The 19,324-nt window shown below is 37.4% G+C and overlaps 1 protein-coding gene across 2 annotated transcripts in view; it reads right to left on the minus strand.

The window, feature by feature from the left end:
• METTL14 (methyltransferase like 14) overlaps positions 5,281–19,324 on the minus strand; it is a 38,922-nt gene continuing 24,878 nt past the window's right edge. Inside the window, exons 9-11 of one of the 2 annotated variants that reach the window (XM_005681276.3) lie at positions 17,255–17,371; positions 15,665–15,875; positions 5,281–6,750 (exon numbers count right to left, since the gene is read on the minus strand). In XM_005681276.3, the coding sequence (XP_005681333.1) occupies positions 6,446–6,750; positions 15,665–15,875; positions 17,255–17,371 (633 nt within the window). In that variant the 3' untranslated portion in view covers positions 5,281–6,445. The remainder of the gene's footprint in view (positions 6,751–15,664; positions 15,876–17,254; positions 17,372–19,324) is intronic. The other variant, XM_005681277.3, reaches the window with a different exon arrangement.

Below are 19,324 nucleotides of genomic sequence, written 5' to 3' on the forward strand. Positions count from 1 at the left end.
AGTTTCAAACTACATAAAGAATGAAGTCAATTTGGGAAGCAAAATACTAATGTCTAGTTTAGGAAACTATCATAATAGTGACTACAGATCCGGTCTCAAGAGTATGAGCTGTGCAAGGATTTTCAGGGTATATTTTTATTTTCATGACATTAAAAAATATTAACAGTTATAAACACAGAGCTCTTATATGATAAGAATTTTCTATTTTAAGATCTTTTACAGAATAAGACTGAAGCAAATATTTTTCAAACTAGGGTATACCTTAGGTCCATGAAAAACTCTTCTTTAAAGATACTGTTTCAAAAATACGGTTTTAGAATACCCCATGAGGTTTAATGTTACCCAATCAATGTTTTAGGGACTCATCATGCCTGTTCAGCAAGAAGGCTATTACATTTATGAATTAGGGGAAATCAGATTTGGCATGTTGACATAAATTTGCAGCTGTAAACTCTAGTATACCAAAAAAAAAAAAACCAACCCATGTTTTAAAAATTAGCATAATTGCTTCTTGGCCTTATGGCTAAGATCAAGTGTAAAAATCAACCTGAGTCAGAATCTCTATTTCATAGAACTGGCAGGGAAGATTTCCTGTCTTCAGTCCACACTGATGACTAGTGTCGAAACCCTACAGTCTCTTTAAGTCCAGGGCTCCTCTGCTTCCACACTGTGTTTGGGAGAAATAAATGTGCAGCCCGGGGGCCAACTTTCCTGTGTGCGCCACTCAGCTACTTCCCGGTGAGGTGCTCTCTGCCTGAGGTCCTCTCTGCCTGAGGGAAACTCACCCCCAGCAGTTTCCCAAGACCCCCAGGGGCCTCCCTATGCCCATCCACAGTCATCCTGTGCTCTCCTCACTCTTAGGCAACCTACTCTCCCTCAGGTCCACTCTCATAAATAGGAGGAAGAGTCTAATTTTTTACTGAAGCTGTTAGCAACAAGGTGATACAGATGTGGTTAATTAATCTGCCTTACTTTAATAGGCTGCATTTGACACAGTATTTTAAAGACTAATGTCCTAAGGGAAGTCAGATGCCTTTAAACTCAGACCAAAGGAAATTGATTCTGTTAAGTCCACTGGTAAGTAGTAAGTCAGTGAAAATTACTTCATTTCCTCAGCCTCAAAGACGATGTTCTAATACTTGAAAGGAAAAAAATCCTTACTATTTAGAAAATCAGTCCTCTTACGGAGCAAGAAAGAAACAGCAAAAGGGAAAAGAAGTGAAATGTGAACGATTTTAAAAATCCTCTGGGAATTACTTCCAATTATTAGTCAAACAAAAAGTAAAGGGTTATTTATTTACTGAGCACTTGCAATGTGCTGCACATTAGAATCTGAGAAAGCATATTGCTGCCATTACAGAGTCTGTGACAAAGACCAACTGCTAAGAGCATGAGCAGCAGTTATTAGTTCAGAACCAAATGAGCACGCAAAAGCAGGTACCAGATGGAATGGCAATCTTTCACTTGAAAAACATCACTCTAAAGCAATCAGAATTGGGAATGTTCTCCAACGAAGTTCTAATGACATTCTGACCCAATATGTTATCAGCATCATCTCAAGGAAGTGATGGGATGTAAAATTCAGGGGGTCATAGGACTTCCCTGGTGGTCCAGTGGCTAAGGCTCCACACTACCCAAGCAAGGGGGCCCCCAAGTTCAGTCCTGGTCAAGGAACTAGATCCCACATGCCACAACTATGGAGTTCACACACCACAACTAAGCGCTCACATGTTGCAACTAAAATCCTGCATGGTGCAGCTAAAAGATTCTGCATGTCACAGAAACAATCAAAGATCCCATGTGCCACAACTCAGACCTGATGCAGCCAAATGAACAAATACTTAACAGAATAAAATAAAATTCAGAGAGTCAATTAGCTGACAAGCTTACATGCGCGCTTATAGTTTCTGAAATTTTGCTTTGGATTTATAAGCATAATACTCTTAATCATACTTATATGCTGTAAGATTTTTATTTCAGTAAGATACAGTAGTAGAAAAGTAAGCTAGAATCTTGAGATCCTATTTACCACTATAAATACCTTGCTTTTTGGACAAGGCAAAATAATCCCTCTACCCGTGCAGCTTATCTGAATCATGGGCAACATTATTACATCCAAACTCTCTCCTTGTACTTGATATCAAAGTATGTTCCTACCATCTTGAAAAGCATAAACCTATAAAATGACAGCAAATTCCTTAAGACATCCAAGCAATTACCCTGGAAATTTAACCAGCATAAACTACTGAACTGGGTATCCCAGCAAAATAGTTTGACGTTTTGTCCTCTACTTTAAAAAAACATGCAAAAAAAACCCCCACAGAATGATGTACTCTTTTATGACATTAACAGCTATAATTCTAAGCTAAAAGATGGGGCAGATGTGGGGTTTTATAAGGAAGTATGGCAAACAGGCCTAGCCTCCACATTCCCTCCACCGGACAGATGAATGGCTGTAGTCACAGCCCTATATCCAACTTTAAAACATTAGTCCATGTCTGCAATCTCTTTAGTGTATTTCAAAGTGTACCAACAACATTCTCGAAGTGAATGTTTCCTGTCCAAATCAAGTAAATTTTTTCCTTCCTCTTTAAGTGACTTTGGTAACAGTATTTAGAAGCCAGAATTTAAAATGTATGCAGAATTTAGCTAGCCAAACTAATTTTTAAAACTTTCAGTTCTTTGAAAGGAAAATGTAAGCAAAGGACACAAAGTGTTTTAACTGCCAACATCTAGGGAGATTTCACATGAACATTTCAGACTTACCATCCTCCCTCTGTGGTGACAATCAGTTGGCGCTGGGTATGATGTCTGCCTTACCTGTGAGCTCTGTTGCCACCTCTCTCTCAGATCTCCATGGCCTTGAGATCAAGTCAATGACTACTTATTAAGGTGCTCTGTTCTGCTCACTTAGAGAGGAGCTAAGAAAATCCACCCATGTGGGAAAGCAGCAAAGACAGGACAAAAGGGAGACAGTAAATGAAAGTAAATAGTCCTACATTAAATATGCAAATAGCGTTGTCAAAGTCACTCAAAATGTCTAAAAAAAGAATTCAGTTCAGTTCAGTCGCTCAGTCGTGGTCCGACTCTTTGCGACCCCATGGACTGCAGGACGCCAGGCCTCCCTGTCCATCACCAACTCCCAGAGTTTACCCAAACTCATGTCCATTGAGTCAGTGATGCCATCCAACCATCTCATCCTCTGTCGTCCCCTTCTCCTCCTGCCTTCAATCTTTCCCAACATCAGGGTCTTTTCCAATGAGTCAGTTCTTCGCATCAGGTGGTCAAAGTATTGGAGTTTCAGCTCCAACATCAGTCCTTCCAATGAACACCCAGGACTGATCTTTAGGATGGCATGGTTGGATCTCCTTGCAGTCCAAGGGACTCTCAAGAGTTTTCTCCAACATCACAGTTCAAAAGCATTAATTCTTCTGCACTCAGCTTTCTTTATAGTCCAACTCTCACATCCATACATGACTACTGGAAAAACCAAAGTAATGTCTCTGCTTTTAAATATGCTGTCCAGGTTGGTCATAGCTTTCCTTCCAAGGAGCAAGCATCTTTTAATTTCATGGCTGCAGTCATCATTCCACTATAAAATGAACTCATGGCTTGCTTCACTGATTCACATTATATACCTAATTCCTATATGCACTTTATATCACTGACTTAAAATTTAATTTTTTAGAAGTATTCTTGGAAAAAACCTACCTTATTTGATTTCATTGTTCATCAGCCCCTCTAGTTACAGAAGAACTATAACACAGACTCAAACTGATCATTTTAATATTTTGTCAAATTCTAGAAAAAGGGTTTACAGAAAAAGAACATCTAGATTAAATGAGGTAGTATTTTGTCTGCGCAGTATACCTAACAATGTTCATATGAGTAACTGACTGGGCGTCTTGAGAGCAGAAGCAAATGTGACTTTTCAGAAATGGGAGTCTTCAATGGGCTCAATTTGCCAGATAAATGTTCTAACCTCCTGGAGAGTCCCAGGTTTATAGCTTAAAAACTGACAGCATATACTTAAGTCCCTATCCTGAACATCAAAGATAATGCTAATGTCCTATATGGACCCCAAGATTATACAGGACTGTTCTAAGAAAAGCCTTTCTTATACACAAAAGCGTATGTTTTTAACAGCGCACTCAAAAAGAGACTTTCCGATCAAAGATTATCAGTTAGAATGAATCCCAACTGGGGTATCATTTTGTCAAGTTAATAAAAATTATACCAAATCAATAAAATCTAGAACTATAGACTAAATCTTACGTTCTTAAGTTCAGAATGAAAAAAGTACAGGTTTTAAAAATCAGGTGCTGTAATCAGAGCATTGTAAGTTAACAACTAAAATGGGTAGAAAGTATTTTAAGAGACATGCAAAGGAATCATTCTCAGTTACAGTGTGCTGTCCCAGGCATCCAACCATTACAATCCCATCAATTTAAAGTGAAACTGTGGCACAGCAATTACTTGGTTTACAAATAAGAGAGGTATGTAGTTTTTATGAGCTAAGGACTTATAGGAGGTAGCTCTTCTACTTACCAAAGTATTAGCTGGTGCAGCCCTGATTCCCACTCCAACTCTGGTGCAGCCCTGATTCCCAATCCAACTCTGGATATGCAGCCTGTGGAGTCTGACTCCACACTTGATCCCCCACTAAAAAGCTCGACACCTCGTGCACTGTGCTATCTCATTCTACACTGTGACTGACATCGCAACAATTCCTGGTCTAATATGGTTCAGTAGTGTTTGGGTACGATATTCCCCACCACGAACTCTGTTCTAGCTGACCCAGAGCAGGAACCAGGCTAGAGTCCTATTTAAAGGACAGAATCACTCCCTAGCTGGTGTGTCTAAGGACTCCCACTAGACAACTGAGTATCTGTCTTCTTCATTCCCAGGTCACCTTTAACAAATAGAGTTCTCTCTATTAATTACTGGAGCTGAAAATGTACCACTATTTCAGTAAAAATTCTAACCAACAGTTCCACATCATATCTACATCAAGAAGAACATTAGTCAAATGCTACCTGTACTAGAAAGGTCTAACAGGTTGAGCAAGTAAAATTCATCACGCTTTTAAGGATCTCAAGCATATTCCTATAATTCAGTCCCTATCTTCAAACTGAGTCTTTAAAGGATATAACATAACCTCATTTTATGAGCCAATACACATAAAGGACTACTCACAGACCAAGAGAATAGTCTCATCTGAGGTCAATCCTTTTTCATTTGGTAACGACAACTCCACTCACAGAAAAGAGACTCTCGAAGTTCAAAGGTTTAAAGTTTCATTAGAAAAATCATACATAAGATAAAAAATGTTTATCAACAATAATGGTATTATTTCATTTAGCAGATTCATGCAAAACATGAGTGACAGTATAGAAATGACCATATAAAATTTCATACAACTTATCTGGAAAACCAGTCCCTTAGAAGGCAACTGCAGTTCATTTTTCCAAGCTCTCTTCTTAAGCTGAGGGTTTTCTGTAATTGGTTTTACCTTTTCTCCATAACAAGTTTAAAGATGCATGTCATTTTCCCATCACCAAGTACTTTATTCCCCAAAATGTTTAAACCAAGCACCTGATAACCAGGTGTATCTGTTGCTTTTATTCTTTTATTTTGCTAAGGAATATGAAACTGCTTTGAAAGTCAATCCAAGATCACACCAAAGTTTTATTGTCCTTAGCTGCTTGGCTATTTGTCCTCGTCAGCTTCTTAGGAAGCATGAGTAACAGTCATCGGTAGCTGCACAACTGAGATTATAATGAGCACTTTTTTCCCTCTTTGTAAAAGTATGTCTATGGGCTCTACTCCTCTCTGCCCACCCGGTGGCTCCACCTCCCTGATCAGATTTAAACCTGGGAGGAGGCTTTTGTTCCAAGTCTCTTAATTTCTTCTGTGATCAAACTATACGAGTTTACTCAAGATTTTTCAAAAAGAAAGAAAAAAGTCTCTTTTATTGTTTCAATGAGAAAATGTTGAAACCCTAAGAGAAGTTTACCATCTGTCCCAACTCCACTCGATCAAGCCTGCAAACAGCTTCCCATTTGCTGTGACAGCAGTGGTGGGATGCCCATGATCAACTACTGTCAGCACCCATATGATACTTCAGACTGGGTCTTTTTCACTGCTCACTTTATTCCTAAAAAGCAAAAGCCTTTGTAATTAGACTAAATTCCGTTTCTGAAAGCGAAGGTATTTGTGTTGTTCCACTCTGGTTACATGCACAGGACAAAAGCCAGGATGACTCATTTACCCTGAATAAAACGCGACAGTGACAACTGCAAGGGAGGTTGATTAAAATATTCCTGTAGCTTAGAGAAACTAAAGCAAAGTGCAAGCTGGAACAGAGTTCTAAACATCTCCTGGGTGAAATTCAAACTATCGGAAAGAAGGTGAAGGGGCATTAATAGGATCAGTGTCCTAAAAACTATCGAGGTGGAAAGCCACCTCTGTGTGCTCCTCCACGGCCCCCCCTGAAGCCACCTCTTTCTCCTCGGAAGTTAGATCGATTTCTCTCTCGCCCACGGCCAGCAGAAGTGCCACCTCTTCCGCCTCCTCTGGGAGCTCCACCTCCCCGATCAGATTTAGATTTGGGAGGAGGTGATTTTGGTCGAAGTCTCTCAATTTCCTCTGTACATCCAGTCAAATAGGAATTCGGGGCACTGAAGTAGGATGCATACGTTTCTGCATTGTAGTTACTATTTGTAAGAGTTGGTCCAACTGTAAGCCACCCTGAAATGGAGGGAAAAAACATTAACCTTTTTCTTCCCCTCAATTCTCTTACTTATCTTTAGGAGCCATTTCAAATCTCCAGTGTATTTCCAAAGATGCCCCTATCACTTACCCAATATTGATATTTTACATAGAACATGTGGCATTTAACTATGGTCTTTGATTTCATATATGTTTTGTTTTTTCCTTTTAAAAACTTTTATAACATAATCATCATTTCCATCCATATTTCACATTCTGTGAGAATAGGATTTAGAAAATATTAGACACTACACTGAGTTCTGGCTTAGTAAAAATTTATTAAATTTTATATTACCTTCCTACTTGTAGAAATGGTTCCAGTTTTCTAATTAACATCCTGGAACTAACTTTTGCTTCTTCTCTTCCAACCACGTTAACCCAGCTGGCAGGTCTTAGAAATACAACCTACTACCATGCTGCTCCTACTTATTACCATCTTTCCATTTCTTCTGCCACCCTTAGAGTTTTTGTTTTTCTACTAGTTTTGTCCCCTACACATACAACAGACATACTTGTATATGGTAATGCTTTCCCAACCTCTCCTCCTCTAAAAGTGGAAAGCCTAAAGCAAAGCTGAAACCACATTCCTTCTCTGCACAACCTTCTGGGCTTTCCACTAAGCCAGAATTCAGTAACATGGAATCAGAAGCCTTATACGATGAGGTCTGAACTAGCTTTCTAATCGCACTGCTGAAACAATGAACCTGATCACCTTGTACCTATAATTTTTTCTATCCTGTCAACCTGGTGAAAATTTCATCCTTCAACATCCACTTTAAACATGTATCTTAATGAAATGAATTATCTCTCTGAATTTCCATTACATATTATATGTCTATAGGTAAAAAGGTTTTGTCAATTTCATTGCTAGATAATTTTCCTTATAAGGATGGTTTCTGTTTGATTACATTGTATCTGCAACAGGAAGAACTACAAATTAACTGTAAATGCCTGATGGAGATCTCGTGCTTTGAGGTTCCCTGCATGTGGCGATTCCTGATCATTAGGGCAGGTCGAGGAATCTCTAAGAATTAGGTTCTTCACCTGAAAAATTAATCTCACACAATTTCTGCCTTATCAAGATTATTTCTTAGACTATTCAGTTCAGTTCAGCAGCTCAGTCGTGTCCAACTCTTTGCGACCCCATGAATCACAGCACGCCAGGCCTCCCTGTCCATCACCAACTCCTGGAGTTCACTCAGACTTGCGTCTATTGAGTTAGTGATGCCATCCAGCCATCTCATCCTCTGTCGTCCCCTTCTCCTCCTGCCCCCAATCCCTCCCAGCATCAGAGTCTTTTCCACTGAGTCAACTCTTCGCATGAGGTGGCCAAAGTACTGGATTTTCAGCTTTAGCATCATTCCTTCCAAAGAAATCCCAGGGTTGATCTCCTTCAGAATGGACTGGCTGGATCTCCTCACAGTCCAAGGGACTCTCAAGAGGCTTCTCCAACACCACAGTTCAAAAGCATCAATTCTTTGGCACTCAGCCTTCTTCACAGTCCAACTCTCACATCCATACATGACTACTGGAAAAACCATAGCCTTGACTAGACGGACCTTAATCGGCAAAGAAATGTCTCTGCTTTTGAATATGCTATCTAGATTGGTCATAACTTTTCTTCCAAGGAGTAAGCGTCTTTTAATTTCATGGCTGCAATCATCATTTTGGAGCCCAAAAAAATAAAGTCTGCCGCTGTTTCCACTGTTTCTCCATCTGTTTCCCATGGAGTGATGGGACTTAGACTATTAGGTCCATGATAAAATGGAAAATATTTTACTGCAGTCACATTCTAAAATGTAGTAGCCTTTTTTTTGTATAAAACTGTGTTCATCATTTAAATCGTCTAACAGTGCACAGATAAAATCTGTTACTATCTGGAGAAAAATAACAGATAAAACCATATGATGCTTTTCATGTCCCATCAAGTAGACACCTTGATAAAAGTGAGATGAAAGAATACACTGCACACCTATGTGGTCTCACTGACAACTGAACCTATGAGACTTTTACTTGCTTTTGGTTTATTTTCTACTATACATATGGTGCTGTGGAACACAACACACAAGCAAGAGGTAAGAAAAAATTCGAAGATTTAATAAAAATAGTTAATATTGTCTCCTTCATGCTATATTGCCCTCCATAAATAAGACGTAAACCTTTAGAAAGTAAACTGCAAGGGACACTGCCTCCCACTCACAAATTCTTCACTGCAACAGTGTTCTATTAAAATTTTGAATCCTTAATTTCTAAGAACCAAGTAACTTTAAATTAGCCTGGCTTCAGTGAATATGATACATATATCAATTTTTAAACATTTAAAGCAATAATAAAGACTATTCCTCTGGTATGTGTTATATACCTTAGACTATCTCCTTGAGGAAGAAATGTATTTGAGGATTTGACCCAAATAAATTATAGCCTCTTGAACAGACTTCTCTCAACTGCTCCTATTATTATTCACATGGTTAACTTTCTACTACATAATTTTCCAAAGTGGATATTCTTTCTTAATACTAAAATAATTTGTGCAAGAATGGGCAAAGATAAAGAATCAGATAGTAGTTTACAAGTAAAAACTAAAATCTAAATCTCTAAGACTTTGTACAACTGGTATAGATATAGACAGAAGGGTATCAGAGATATAATGTATAGTAATAAACTGGGTAGAGTGGCCATAGCTAAATGAATGGAGAAAATTCCCATTATGTTATAGTTATAGAATATTATAAATACAAACTGGCACCAAAATTTGTATTTTTATTTCAGTTGCTGTTTAGGTTTATATCTATAGCTATACTTAATAATTATCTACTCTCTCTACTCCTTAGGTTCTTCCACTCACATTAAAAAAAAAAAAAAACTTAAAATAATGCTATAAAGCCATTAAAAGCATTATAGTTACTTAAAAGTAGAAATAATTTTGACATATATTTTGACATAATATTGAGAAAAATAAAAAATGATGAATGACACAGTTATGTAAAAATTTGTATGCACAAGAGGACTGGAAAGTATTATGCAAAAAAATAATACTTTTTGGAAGTAGTGAGGTTGAATCTTTTTTCCTCTTGAAAATTTTCTTCAATGCTGTTACACTGGCTTTTCAATTACTAAAAGATTACCATCTGTTTGATGTTCCCTTTTATTGTTCAAATAGCTTTGCTGTTTCTTTAAAGTTTTCTACTTCCTTTAAATAGCAGTTCCCACTGGAGATTGTTCCCAGATCCAAAAGCTATTTTTGAGTACAAAGGTTAATGATAGAAGATAAAAATCTGTTCCTTATTTCCTCAAACACTACAGCCATAATCTTAATATTCAATACCTATGGACATCTACACTTTCTGAAAAACATACAACTCCAGCTGAGCATCTAGTCATATTACTTTCTTTTAAGCCAGTGAAGAGGAAATATTTGCTTGCCACAAGCTCTGTTGCCAAAATATTTTACTTTGATTAAGAGAGTAAAATCATCTACTAAACCTCCAAACAAGATGTTCATGTATATGTACAGCAGAAGTCTCAACAACTCAAAGTTCATTCTGTAGCTGTATATCTAGTATGTGTGTAAAACTCAGGCATGACTGTATATATAGAGAAAAATTGCCTTTAAAAGACTAAAGAAACTATGAAGTTTAAACCATAGCCTTCCTACCCTTTAAAAAAAAACCAATATGCTACTTTAATTTAGAATTTAATAATTCAAGGGTACATGCTGCAATTTCCAAGAAAACCAGTGAAGGAACAATAAAAGAATATCTAACAAGTTAATAAAAAAGAAACACTGGAATAATATAGGAATTCTTAATCCAAAAGAAATGAGAGAAAAGGGGACACAGAACAGGTTGTATCAATGTAAAGCAAACATTAAGGTGGTCATAGCAAACACCCTCTTCCAACAATACAAGAGACAACTCTATACATGGATGTCACCAGATGGTCAACACCGAAATCAGACTGATTATATTCTCTGCAGACAAAGATGGAGAAGCTCTACACAGTCGGCAAAAACAAGACCAGGAGCTGACTGTGGCTCAGATCATGAACTCCTTATTGCAAAATTCAGACTTAAATTGAAGAAAGTAGGGAAAACCACTAGGCCATTCATGTATCACCTAAATCAAATCCATTATGATTATACAGTGGAAGTGACAAATACATTTAAGAGATCAGATCTGATACAGCGTATAGAACTATGGATGGAGGTTCCTAACACTACATAGGGAGGCAGTGGTTAAAACCATCCCCAAGAAAAAGAAATGCAACAAGGCAAAATGGCTGTTTGAGGAGGCCTTACAAATAGCCAAGAAAAGAAAAGAAGCAAAAGGCAAAGGAGAAAAGGAAAGATATACCCATCTGAATGCAGAATTCCAAAGAAGAACAAGGAGAGGTAAGAAGGCCTTCCTCAGTGTTCAATGCAAAGAAATAGAGGAAAATAGAATGAGAAAGACTAGAGATCTCTTCAAGAAAATCCGAGACACCAAAGGAACATTTCATGCAAAGACGGGCACAATAAAGGACAGAAACAGTATGGACCTAACAGAAGCAGAAGAGATATAAGTGGCAAGGATACACTGAAGAACTGTACAAAAAAGGTCTTAATGACCTGGATAACCACAATGGTGTGATCACTCACCTAGAACCAGACCTCCTGGAGTGTGAAGACAAGTGGGCCTTAGGAAGCATAAATATGAACCAAGCTAGTGGAGGTGATAGAATTCCAGCTGAGCTATTTCAAATTCTAAAAAGTGATGCTGTGAAAGTGCTGCACTCAATATGCCAGCAAAGATGGAAAACTCAGCAGTGGCCACAGGACTGAAAAAGGTCAGTTTTCATTCCAATCCCAAAAAAGGGCAACACCAAAGAATGTTCAAACTACCACACAATTGCACTCATTTCACATGCAAGCAAGATGACACTCAAAATCCTTCAAGCTAGGCTGCAACAGTATGTGAACCAAGAACTTCCAGATGTACAAAATAAATTTAGGAAAGGAAGAGGAACCAGAGATCACATTGCCAATATCGACTGGATCACAGAAAAAGCAAGAGAGTTCCAGCAAATGTCTACTTTTGCTTCAATGACAACACTACAGTCTTTACTGTGTGGATCACAGCAAACTGTGGAAAATTCTTAAGAGATGGGATACCAGACCACCTTACCTGCCCCCTGAGAAACCTGTCTGCAGGTTAAGAAGCAACAGTTAGAACTGGACATGGAACAACGGACTGGATCAAAATTGGGTAATGACTGTGTCAAGGCTGTATATTGTCACCCTGTTTATTTAACTTATATGCAGAGTACATCATGAGAAATGCTGGACTGGATGAAGCACAAGCTGGAATAAAGACTGCCCGAAGAAATATCAATACCTCAGATATGCAGATGACACCACCCTTATGGCAGAAAGTGAAGAGGAACCAAACAGTCTCTTGATGAAAGTGAAAGAGGAGAGTGAAAAAGCTGGCTTAAAGCTCAACATTCAGAAAACTAAGATCATGGCATCCGGTCCCCTCACTTCATGGCAAAGAGATGTGGAAACAGTGACAGACTTTATTTTCTGTCTCCAAAATCACTGTGGATGATGACTACAGCCATGAAATTTAAAGACACTTGCTCCTTGGAAGAAAAGCTATGACAAACCTAGACTGCATATTAAAAAGCAGAGACATTGATTATACAGACCTTTGTCAGCAAAGTAAAGGTATGATTTTTCCAGTAGTCATATACAGATGTGAGAGTTGGACCATAAACAAGGCTGAGCACCAGAGAATTCATGCTTTGAATTGTGGTGCTGTAGAAGACTCTGTAGAGTCCCTTGGACAGGAAGGAGATCAAACCAGTCAATTCTAAAAGAAATCAACCTTAAATTTGGAAGAACTGATGCTGAAACTGAAGCTTAAATACTTGGGCCACTTGATGCAAAGAGCCAACTCACTGGAAAAGGCCCTGATGCTGGGAAAGACTGAAGGTAGGAGGAGAAGGGGATGACAGAGGATGAGATGGTTCGATGGCATCACCAACTCAATGGACTTGAGTTTGCGCAAACTCCAGGAAATAGTGAAGGACAGGGAAACCTGGGGTGCTGCAGTCCATGAGGTCACAAAGAGTCAGACATGACTGAGCGACTGAACAACCACAAATATCAGAAACCACATTAAAGGTTTTCCTAGTGGCTCAGTGGTAAAGAAACCCCACACTAATGCAGGAGACACAAATTTGCCCTTGATCCTGGAAGATCATACTTGCTGAGGGACAAGTAAGCCCGTCTGCAATTACTGAGCCTGTATTCTAGAAACTGCAGCTACTGAGGCCACATGCCAGAACTACTGAAGTTCTCCTGCTCTAGAGCCTCTATTTCACAAGAAAATCCACTCAAATGAGAAGCTTGTGCACCATAACTAGAGTAGCCCCTACTAGCTGAAAAGTCTGTGCAGCAACAAAGACCCAGCACAGCCAAGAATGAATAAAAAAAACATTTTTTTAAAAGAAATTACATTAAATATAGACTTGACTCATAGCTCAGTTGGTCAACAATCTGCCTGCAATGCAGGAGGTTAGGGTTCAATCCTTGTGTTGGGAAGATTCCCTGGGGAAGGAAACAGCAACCCACTCCAGTATTCTTGCCTGGAGAATCCCATGGACAGAAGAGCCTTGCAGGCTACAGTTCATGGAGTTGCAAGAGTTGGACATGACTTAGCGACTAAACCACCACTACTACCACCACCAAACAATTCAATTAAGGGACTTCCCTGGTGGTCCAGTGGTCAGGATTCCACACTTTCAAAGCAAGGGGCACGGGATAAATTCCTGGTTGCGAACTGAGATCCTACGTCTCTCAGCCAAAGAAACAAAAACCAAAAAAAAAAAAAAAAAAAAACCCAGAAACCAAACATGGGAAAGGGAGCAATCAATTATTTTTTAAAAAAAACCCAATTCAAAGATAAAGATTAAACCTACCTACTTAATGAAAACTACCTCTGTGTTTGATCACAAGAGGTATGTTAAAGGATATGGAAGACTGTAAATAAAGGATGGAAATAATATACAGAGTAAACACAACCCCTAAAAAAGCTGGAATCACTGTAATAATGTTAGATGAAGTAGGATTTAAAGTTAAGAAACTGGATTAAGAAGGACAATTCATAATATTAAGAGCATCAATCTACAAGGAAGGCATAAAAGTCCTACATTTTAAATACACCTAATAACAATCTTGAACAGACATAAACTCAAAACTGACAACTAAACAGAACCAAAAGCCCACGATCTTAATAGATTTAAACATACCTTTCTCATAGAATAGTTAAAAACATCAGTAAAGACATGGCTGACAGAAACAGCATACACAAATACTACAACCAACAACAAAAAATTTACATTATTTTCAGTTATCTAAATTCGGTCAAAGCAAATTACAAATTAGTGGTTTTAAGATACATATTATTTGACCACAATATTAAGCCAAAAAGCAATGATAAATGATAACTTAAGCAACTCAATTCTGAATAACAAACTGCCAGGAGAAAAACCATTTAACTTTTAATTACAGAAAACATTTTCTCTAAACCTAAGCCACAGAGAAAAAACATTTCACACGCAAAATATTTCTTTGTAAAGAGAATGCACTTTTATTTTTCCCTTTATCATTTTACAGAAGTTTATGAAATTCAAGACCAGTTTCTACAAACAAAGATATTTCTATGTATTCACTAAAGCACACCCACAGAGAATAGCTGACCAGTCTAGGGAGAAGAAAGGGAGAATGGATCCCATTATACCTACCTCAACTTAAGGGTTACTTTTTTTAGAATGAACATCAGAGTTTCTTTTAAATTCTTATGTACTTTGAAGGCCAATTATTCCACTGTACCTTCTTCAACTTTTACCTTGTATAAAATGTAGACTGTTTAAAACAAGTAAGATTCTGGCTCCTTTCAGCTTTAAACAACACTTCTAGCATGGTAAAACCAAACAGGTTGATTTTATATACTGTGATTGAATGATGCAATGTCCTTAAAAGTAACTTTTATATTTTCCGAGAAGAAACAGAATATATAATTACTTCAACAATACTTTGTAAACAAAAGCTGTCCCCTCTGAAAGAAAATTCCAGTCTGTAACAGCTTAATTATTTTCTACTCATTTTTTTCTCAAAATTGTAAATTCATATTATACAGATTTAGTAAAAAAGTTAAAGTTTTGATAAAACTTTATCATGATATATGTAAGGAGACAAGCCAAGTACTAATAAGGCTGAGATATGTCATTTATTTTACAAACGTATGGTTATTTTCTACAGGATCATTTGGTTAGTGCTATCTAAAAAGTAAGACATTTTGTTCATACCAAAAGATCCTTGAAACCTGAGCAAATCTGGTCCCTGCCAAATGATTTTGGACAGGGCCAAATATCAAGAACCTTTTGGTGTGGACCAAATGTCTTACAGACATTTTGGACAGGACCAAATGTCCATTATGCATTTCTTCAACACAGTATTTACTTAATAACCTAGATGCTGGTTCAAAAGAAAATAAGACAGCTTCGTTTTCCGTGAGACTGCAGTGCTAAAGAGATTGACTATAAACATGCCCAAACGATTCTATAATTCAGGTAATAGTGCTATGAGGGAAAGAGTGGTGGAAGGTCTGGATAGTACTGTGACACTGGCTAATTTAGGCGGTGTTGTGAGAAAAGGTCTGTCAGGATCAGAATGATAGGAAAGAGAACCCTGAAAGAGTACTGAAACAAGACTGAGCTTAGTATACTTAAAATATACCAAGAAGAGGGGTCAAATGTGTCATAAGCATTTTATTTTACAAAGGACCGTGTACTCTTTCTTAACATCTATATCTCAAGGAACTATTAACATTTCCCCCCACTGAGATCTTACCTGGTCGAATTGTACTATCTCTTCCAAACAGATGAAGGCGTCTTCTACCAAGACAAAAATGTTCAATTATATGAAAAATTTCTACAGGTTTTTCTATATTGCCAATTTCAGGTTCTTCTGTGATAATCAAGTCAATGTCAACATTGGCATGAATAAAGTCCCCGTCTGTGCTACGCTTAACAGTTCCTTTGATCCCCATAAGGCAGTGTTCCTAAGTAACAATAAAAACAGGCCAATTAATTTCTTTTCATAAACAGTCATATTGCACAACATTTTACATTTCAAATTCCAAAACAATACTACTTCTCTGAATCTTTGCGATATAGTTCTATTGGCAAAAACACAATAGGAAAAACCTGGATCTCTGGACCTTCGAAGATTGGCAGGGAAGCTAGACATTAAACTCAGGACCATCACATTTTAGATAACTGAGTCAATGACTGTGGGATGTTTTCCTCTGCAACTCTTGATAGTAACTTGTTTCCAGAAGTTATGGAAACATGGCACTTGATTTCAGAATCTGATTTTATATCGGGCCTCACATGATCCAAGAGCAAATCTACACACAAGGTGTAAGCCTTTTCAAATGGAGAGAAGACTTTAAGCAAGGATACAAACTGAAAATACTCAACATACATATATGTGAAAGTCAAACAATTTCTTTTTTTGTTGTTTATTTTTTGACCTCTATTTAATCTGGACAACAGGGTAAAGTTTAAATAAATTTAATCTCACTTGACTCCATGAACCAATAATAGCAAGGATGGCTTGGATTCCCTTCAAAAAGAATTTCTAGCCCAAGAAAGACTTCAAAAAGACTCTCCCCCTGAAGCTCCCAGAACAGTGAAAGGCTGGAGGATAAACTGTTAAACCCTGATAACTAGGAGGGCAGTTCTATGAATCAGAGGTTCTCAGGGTTTCTTCAGGTTCTTATGTAGAAAAAAGAAGGGAACGTGAAAGTTGCTCTGTCCATGGAATTTTCCAGGCCAGAATACTGGAGTGGGTAGCCTTTTCCTTCTCCAGGGGATCTTCCCAACTCAGGGATCAAACTAGGGTCTCCGGCATTGCGGGTGGATTCTTTACCAGCTGAGCCACCAGAGAAGCCCAAGAATACTCGACTTGGTAGCTTACCCCTTCTCCAGGGAATCTTTCCGACCCAGGAATCAAACTGGGGTCTCCTGCACTGCAGGAGGATTCTTTGCCAGCTGAGCTATCAGGGAAGCCCAGAAAAAAGAAGGGAAGAGGAGAGAAATATTCATCTCAGATGGCCAGCTGTGAGTCTTGCTGCCATTTTTTTTTTTCTGAGTCCAGAGAAAGGAAAAACTATAGGGGTCAGAAGTACCAAAAGCCCACATCTGACTGAGAATGACAGTAGTATAGGATATATGGGAATACACATTACCTTCTCCAGCACAGCATAGGCTTCTCTGAGTGAATAGAATTTTTTAAATGAACTTGGCTGTGTTACTTTAATGCTCAATGCCATCTGTGCAAGTCTGAGAGAAGAACCTTTCCACCAAAATGAATTAAACAGCATAGAGTCATTTGTAAAAGCTTGAGAGAAAATAATTAAAATATAGAAAACGGTACCTTTGTTCTCTGGAAGACGGCCTTTGGATCTAAAGTCTTAGTCTTCCCAGGATTGTTTTTATTGGTTTTAATCCAACAAATATCTTCACATCTTCTGTAACCCCACTTGCGTAAACACTAGGAATAAGAGAATTTTTTAAAAATCCTTAGCTAAAAGAAATAAACAATACTTAATCAACTAGCATTAAAAACTTCCTAGAGGTTTGAGACACTAAATTCCAAGATGTCATAATAATTTTGTATTACTGTAGAAACAGAAAAAAAGAAATACTTGTCTTTAAATATACAGCCATTATAAAAACATATAATACCAAAACATGGAAAAGACTATATAATACTCCAATTCTTTATACTACCTTCCACTGTCATCAACAGAGAGTGACCTTTAAATATGAGAACAATCAGCCCCTCTTTAAACTAATTCAAAAGGTAAACTGTTCTTGCCACCTCAATTTTTTATCCTCTGATAAAGCTAAAAACTGTTAAGAAGTTCTAATCAGTAACTTCCTTTCAAATGAGTCTTACAAAATGTTATCTTTATATATTTAAAACTAAACCTCAAAAATCCAAAGACTTAAAATTGTCTGTATATTTCTTTATAAGATAAAACTTTACTTTCAGCTTTATGTAACCCAGACAATAGAGAGGTTTGAATCTTAGTGTCTTAGAATCTGTTATATATGAACATATAACAAATATCAGCTAAGTGAGTACCCAGAGAAGCATTTTGAGCCCTACCATATGTAGGTGTTGGCTAGCTGCTGGGATTAAAACCATGAGTAAGATACAGTCCTTACCCCTCACTGACTAAGCGCAAAGTAGGAGGAATTAAGTAAATTGTGCAGTGCAACACTGTTGGCACTATGATCAAGCACAAATAAAGACACAGTAGAGCATAAAATAGATGTACTTTTCATTGTATAAACTGAGATACACCTCAAAATGGAACTTAGATTTTTAACTTAAAATCTCAAAAATCACAATGACTATCTGTTCCTGTTGCCAAATATTCGTTTAGCACTGGATATTCATGAAGTATCACAAGGGCCTAAATTCAACATGTCTTAATCAACTTAGCACAAGTTCATGAGTATTTCTCATGCTGTATTATTTTTGTAATTATTTTGGGCCAAAATCTGCTTTCACTAGTATGATAAACTGATGCATAAATAAATAAGATAAAGCCTCCTAATCTATTTCAAGCTAATCTGAGAGGTAGGAGAAAAGCCCAAAGCTAGATATTTGATCTAAACAGGGTAATATAACTATAAAATATACCAATATATCTATAAAAACATATGGCGTGTTTCTATTTTCTTAGATTTTTTCAGCATCTTAGGGAGATACCAGCAATAAAACATATTCCCAGTATACAGTTATAGTCTTACCATGGAGTTAATAAATGATGGAAGCAATGATGTGATCCAACAATCTCAAACTTGTTATTTATACAAAAAATACAAAGCAATTGCAGAACTTCAGGATTTGAGCACAAATTTATCTCAACATAATCCTACTTAAATTCTTCACCTGTCAAATGGACACCTCCTAAAATTACCAGGATTAAATGAGATCTTGGTAGTATATCAAGTATTAATAATATGTCCTAAAAACATAAATATTACCCCATAACAAGTGAGGAAAATGAAACACACAAGAGTAAATACCTCCTTACCCAAAGTTTCACTGCTGGACAGCAGATCTGAGACCAAAACTAGCCACAAAGCTACCAGTATTAAAAAAAAAGCTTTTAGTATTTTGTTTCCATTTAGAAATTCAAAACACTCCAACCAAAAAGACAAAAAAAGTTTTGAATACGATAAATATAAGGTACCTAAAAAAAACAGATAATAAACTTCTTTCTCACTCTCATTAATCCCTTCAAACTATGTGTTCTAGATGCTGTGTTACTATCCAAAGTGATTTGGGTTACATTTCGAATTCATGACTTAAGGTTACTCAGAAGAATACATTTTAGCTACTATGCTGGGAGGGACTGGGGGCAGGAGGAAAAGGGGACAACAGAGGATGAGATGGCTGGATGGCATCACCGACTCGATGGACGGGAGT

This window comes from Capra hircus, chromosome 6 (assembly GCF_001704415.2).
Source record: "Capra hircus breed San Clemente chromosome 6, ASM170441v1, whole genome shotgun sequence".
NCBI classification, from domain to species: Eukaryota; Metazoa; Chordata; class Mammalia; order Artiodactyla; family Bovidae; genus Capra; species Capra hircus.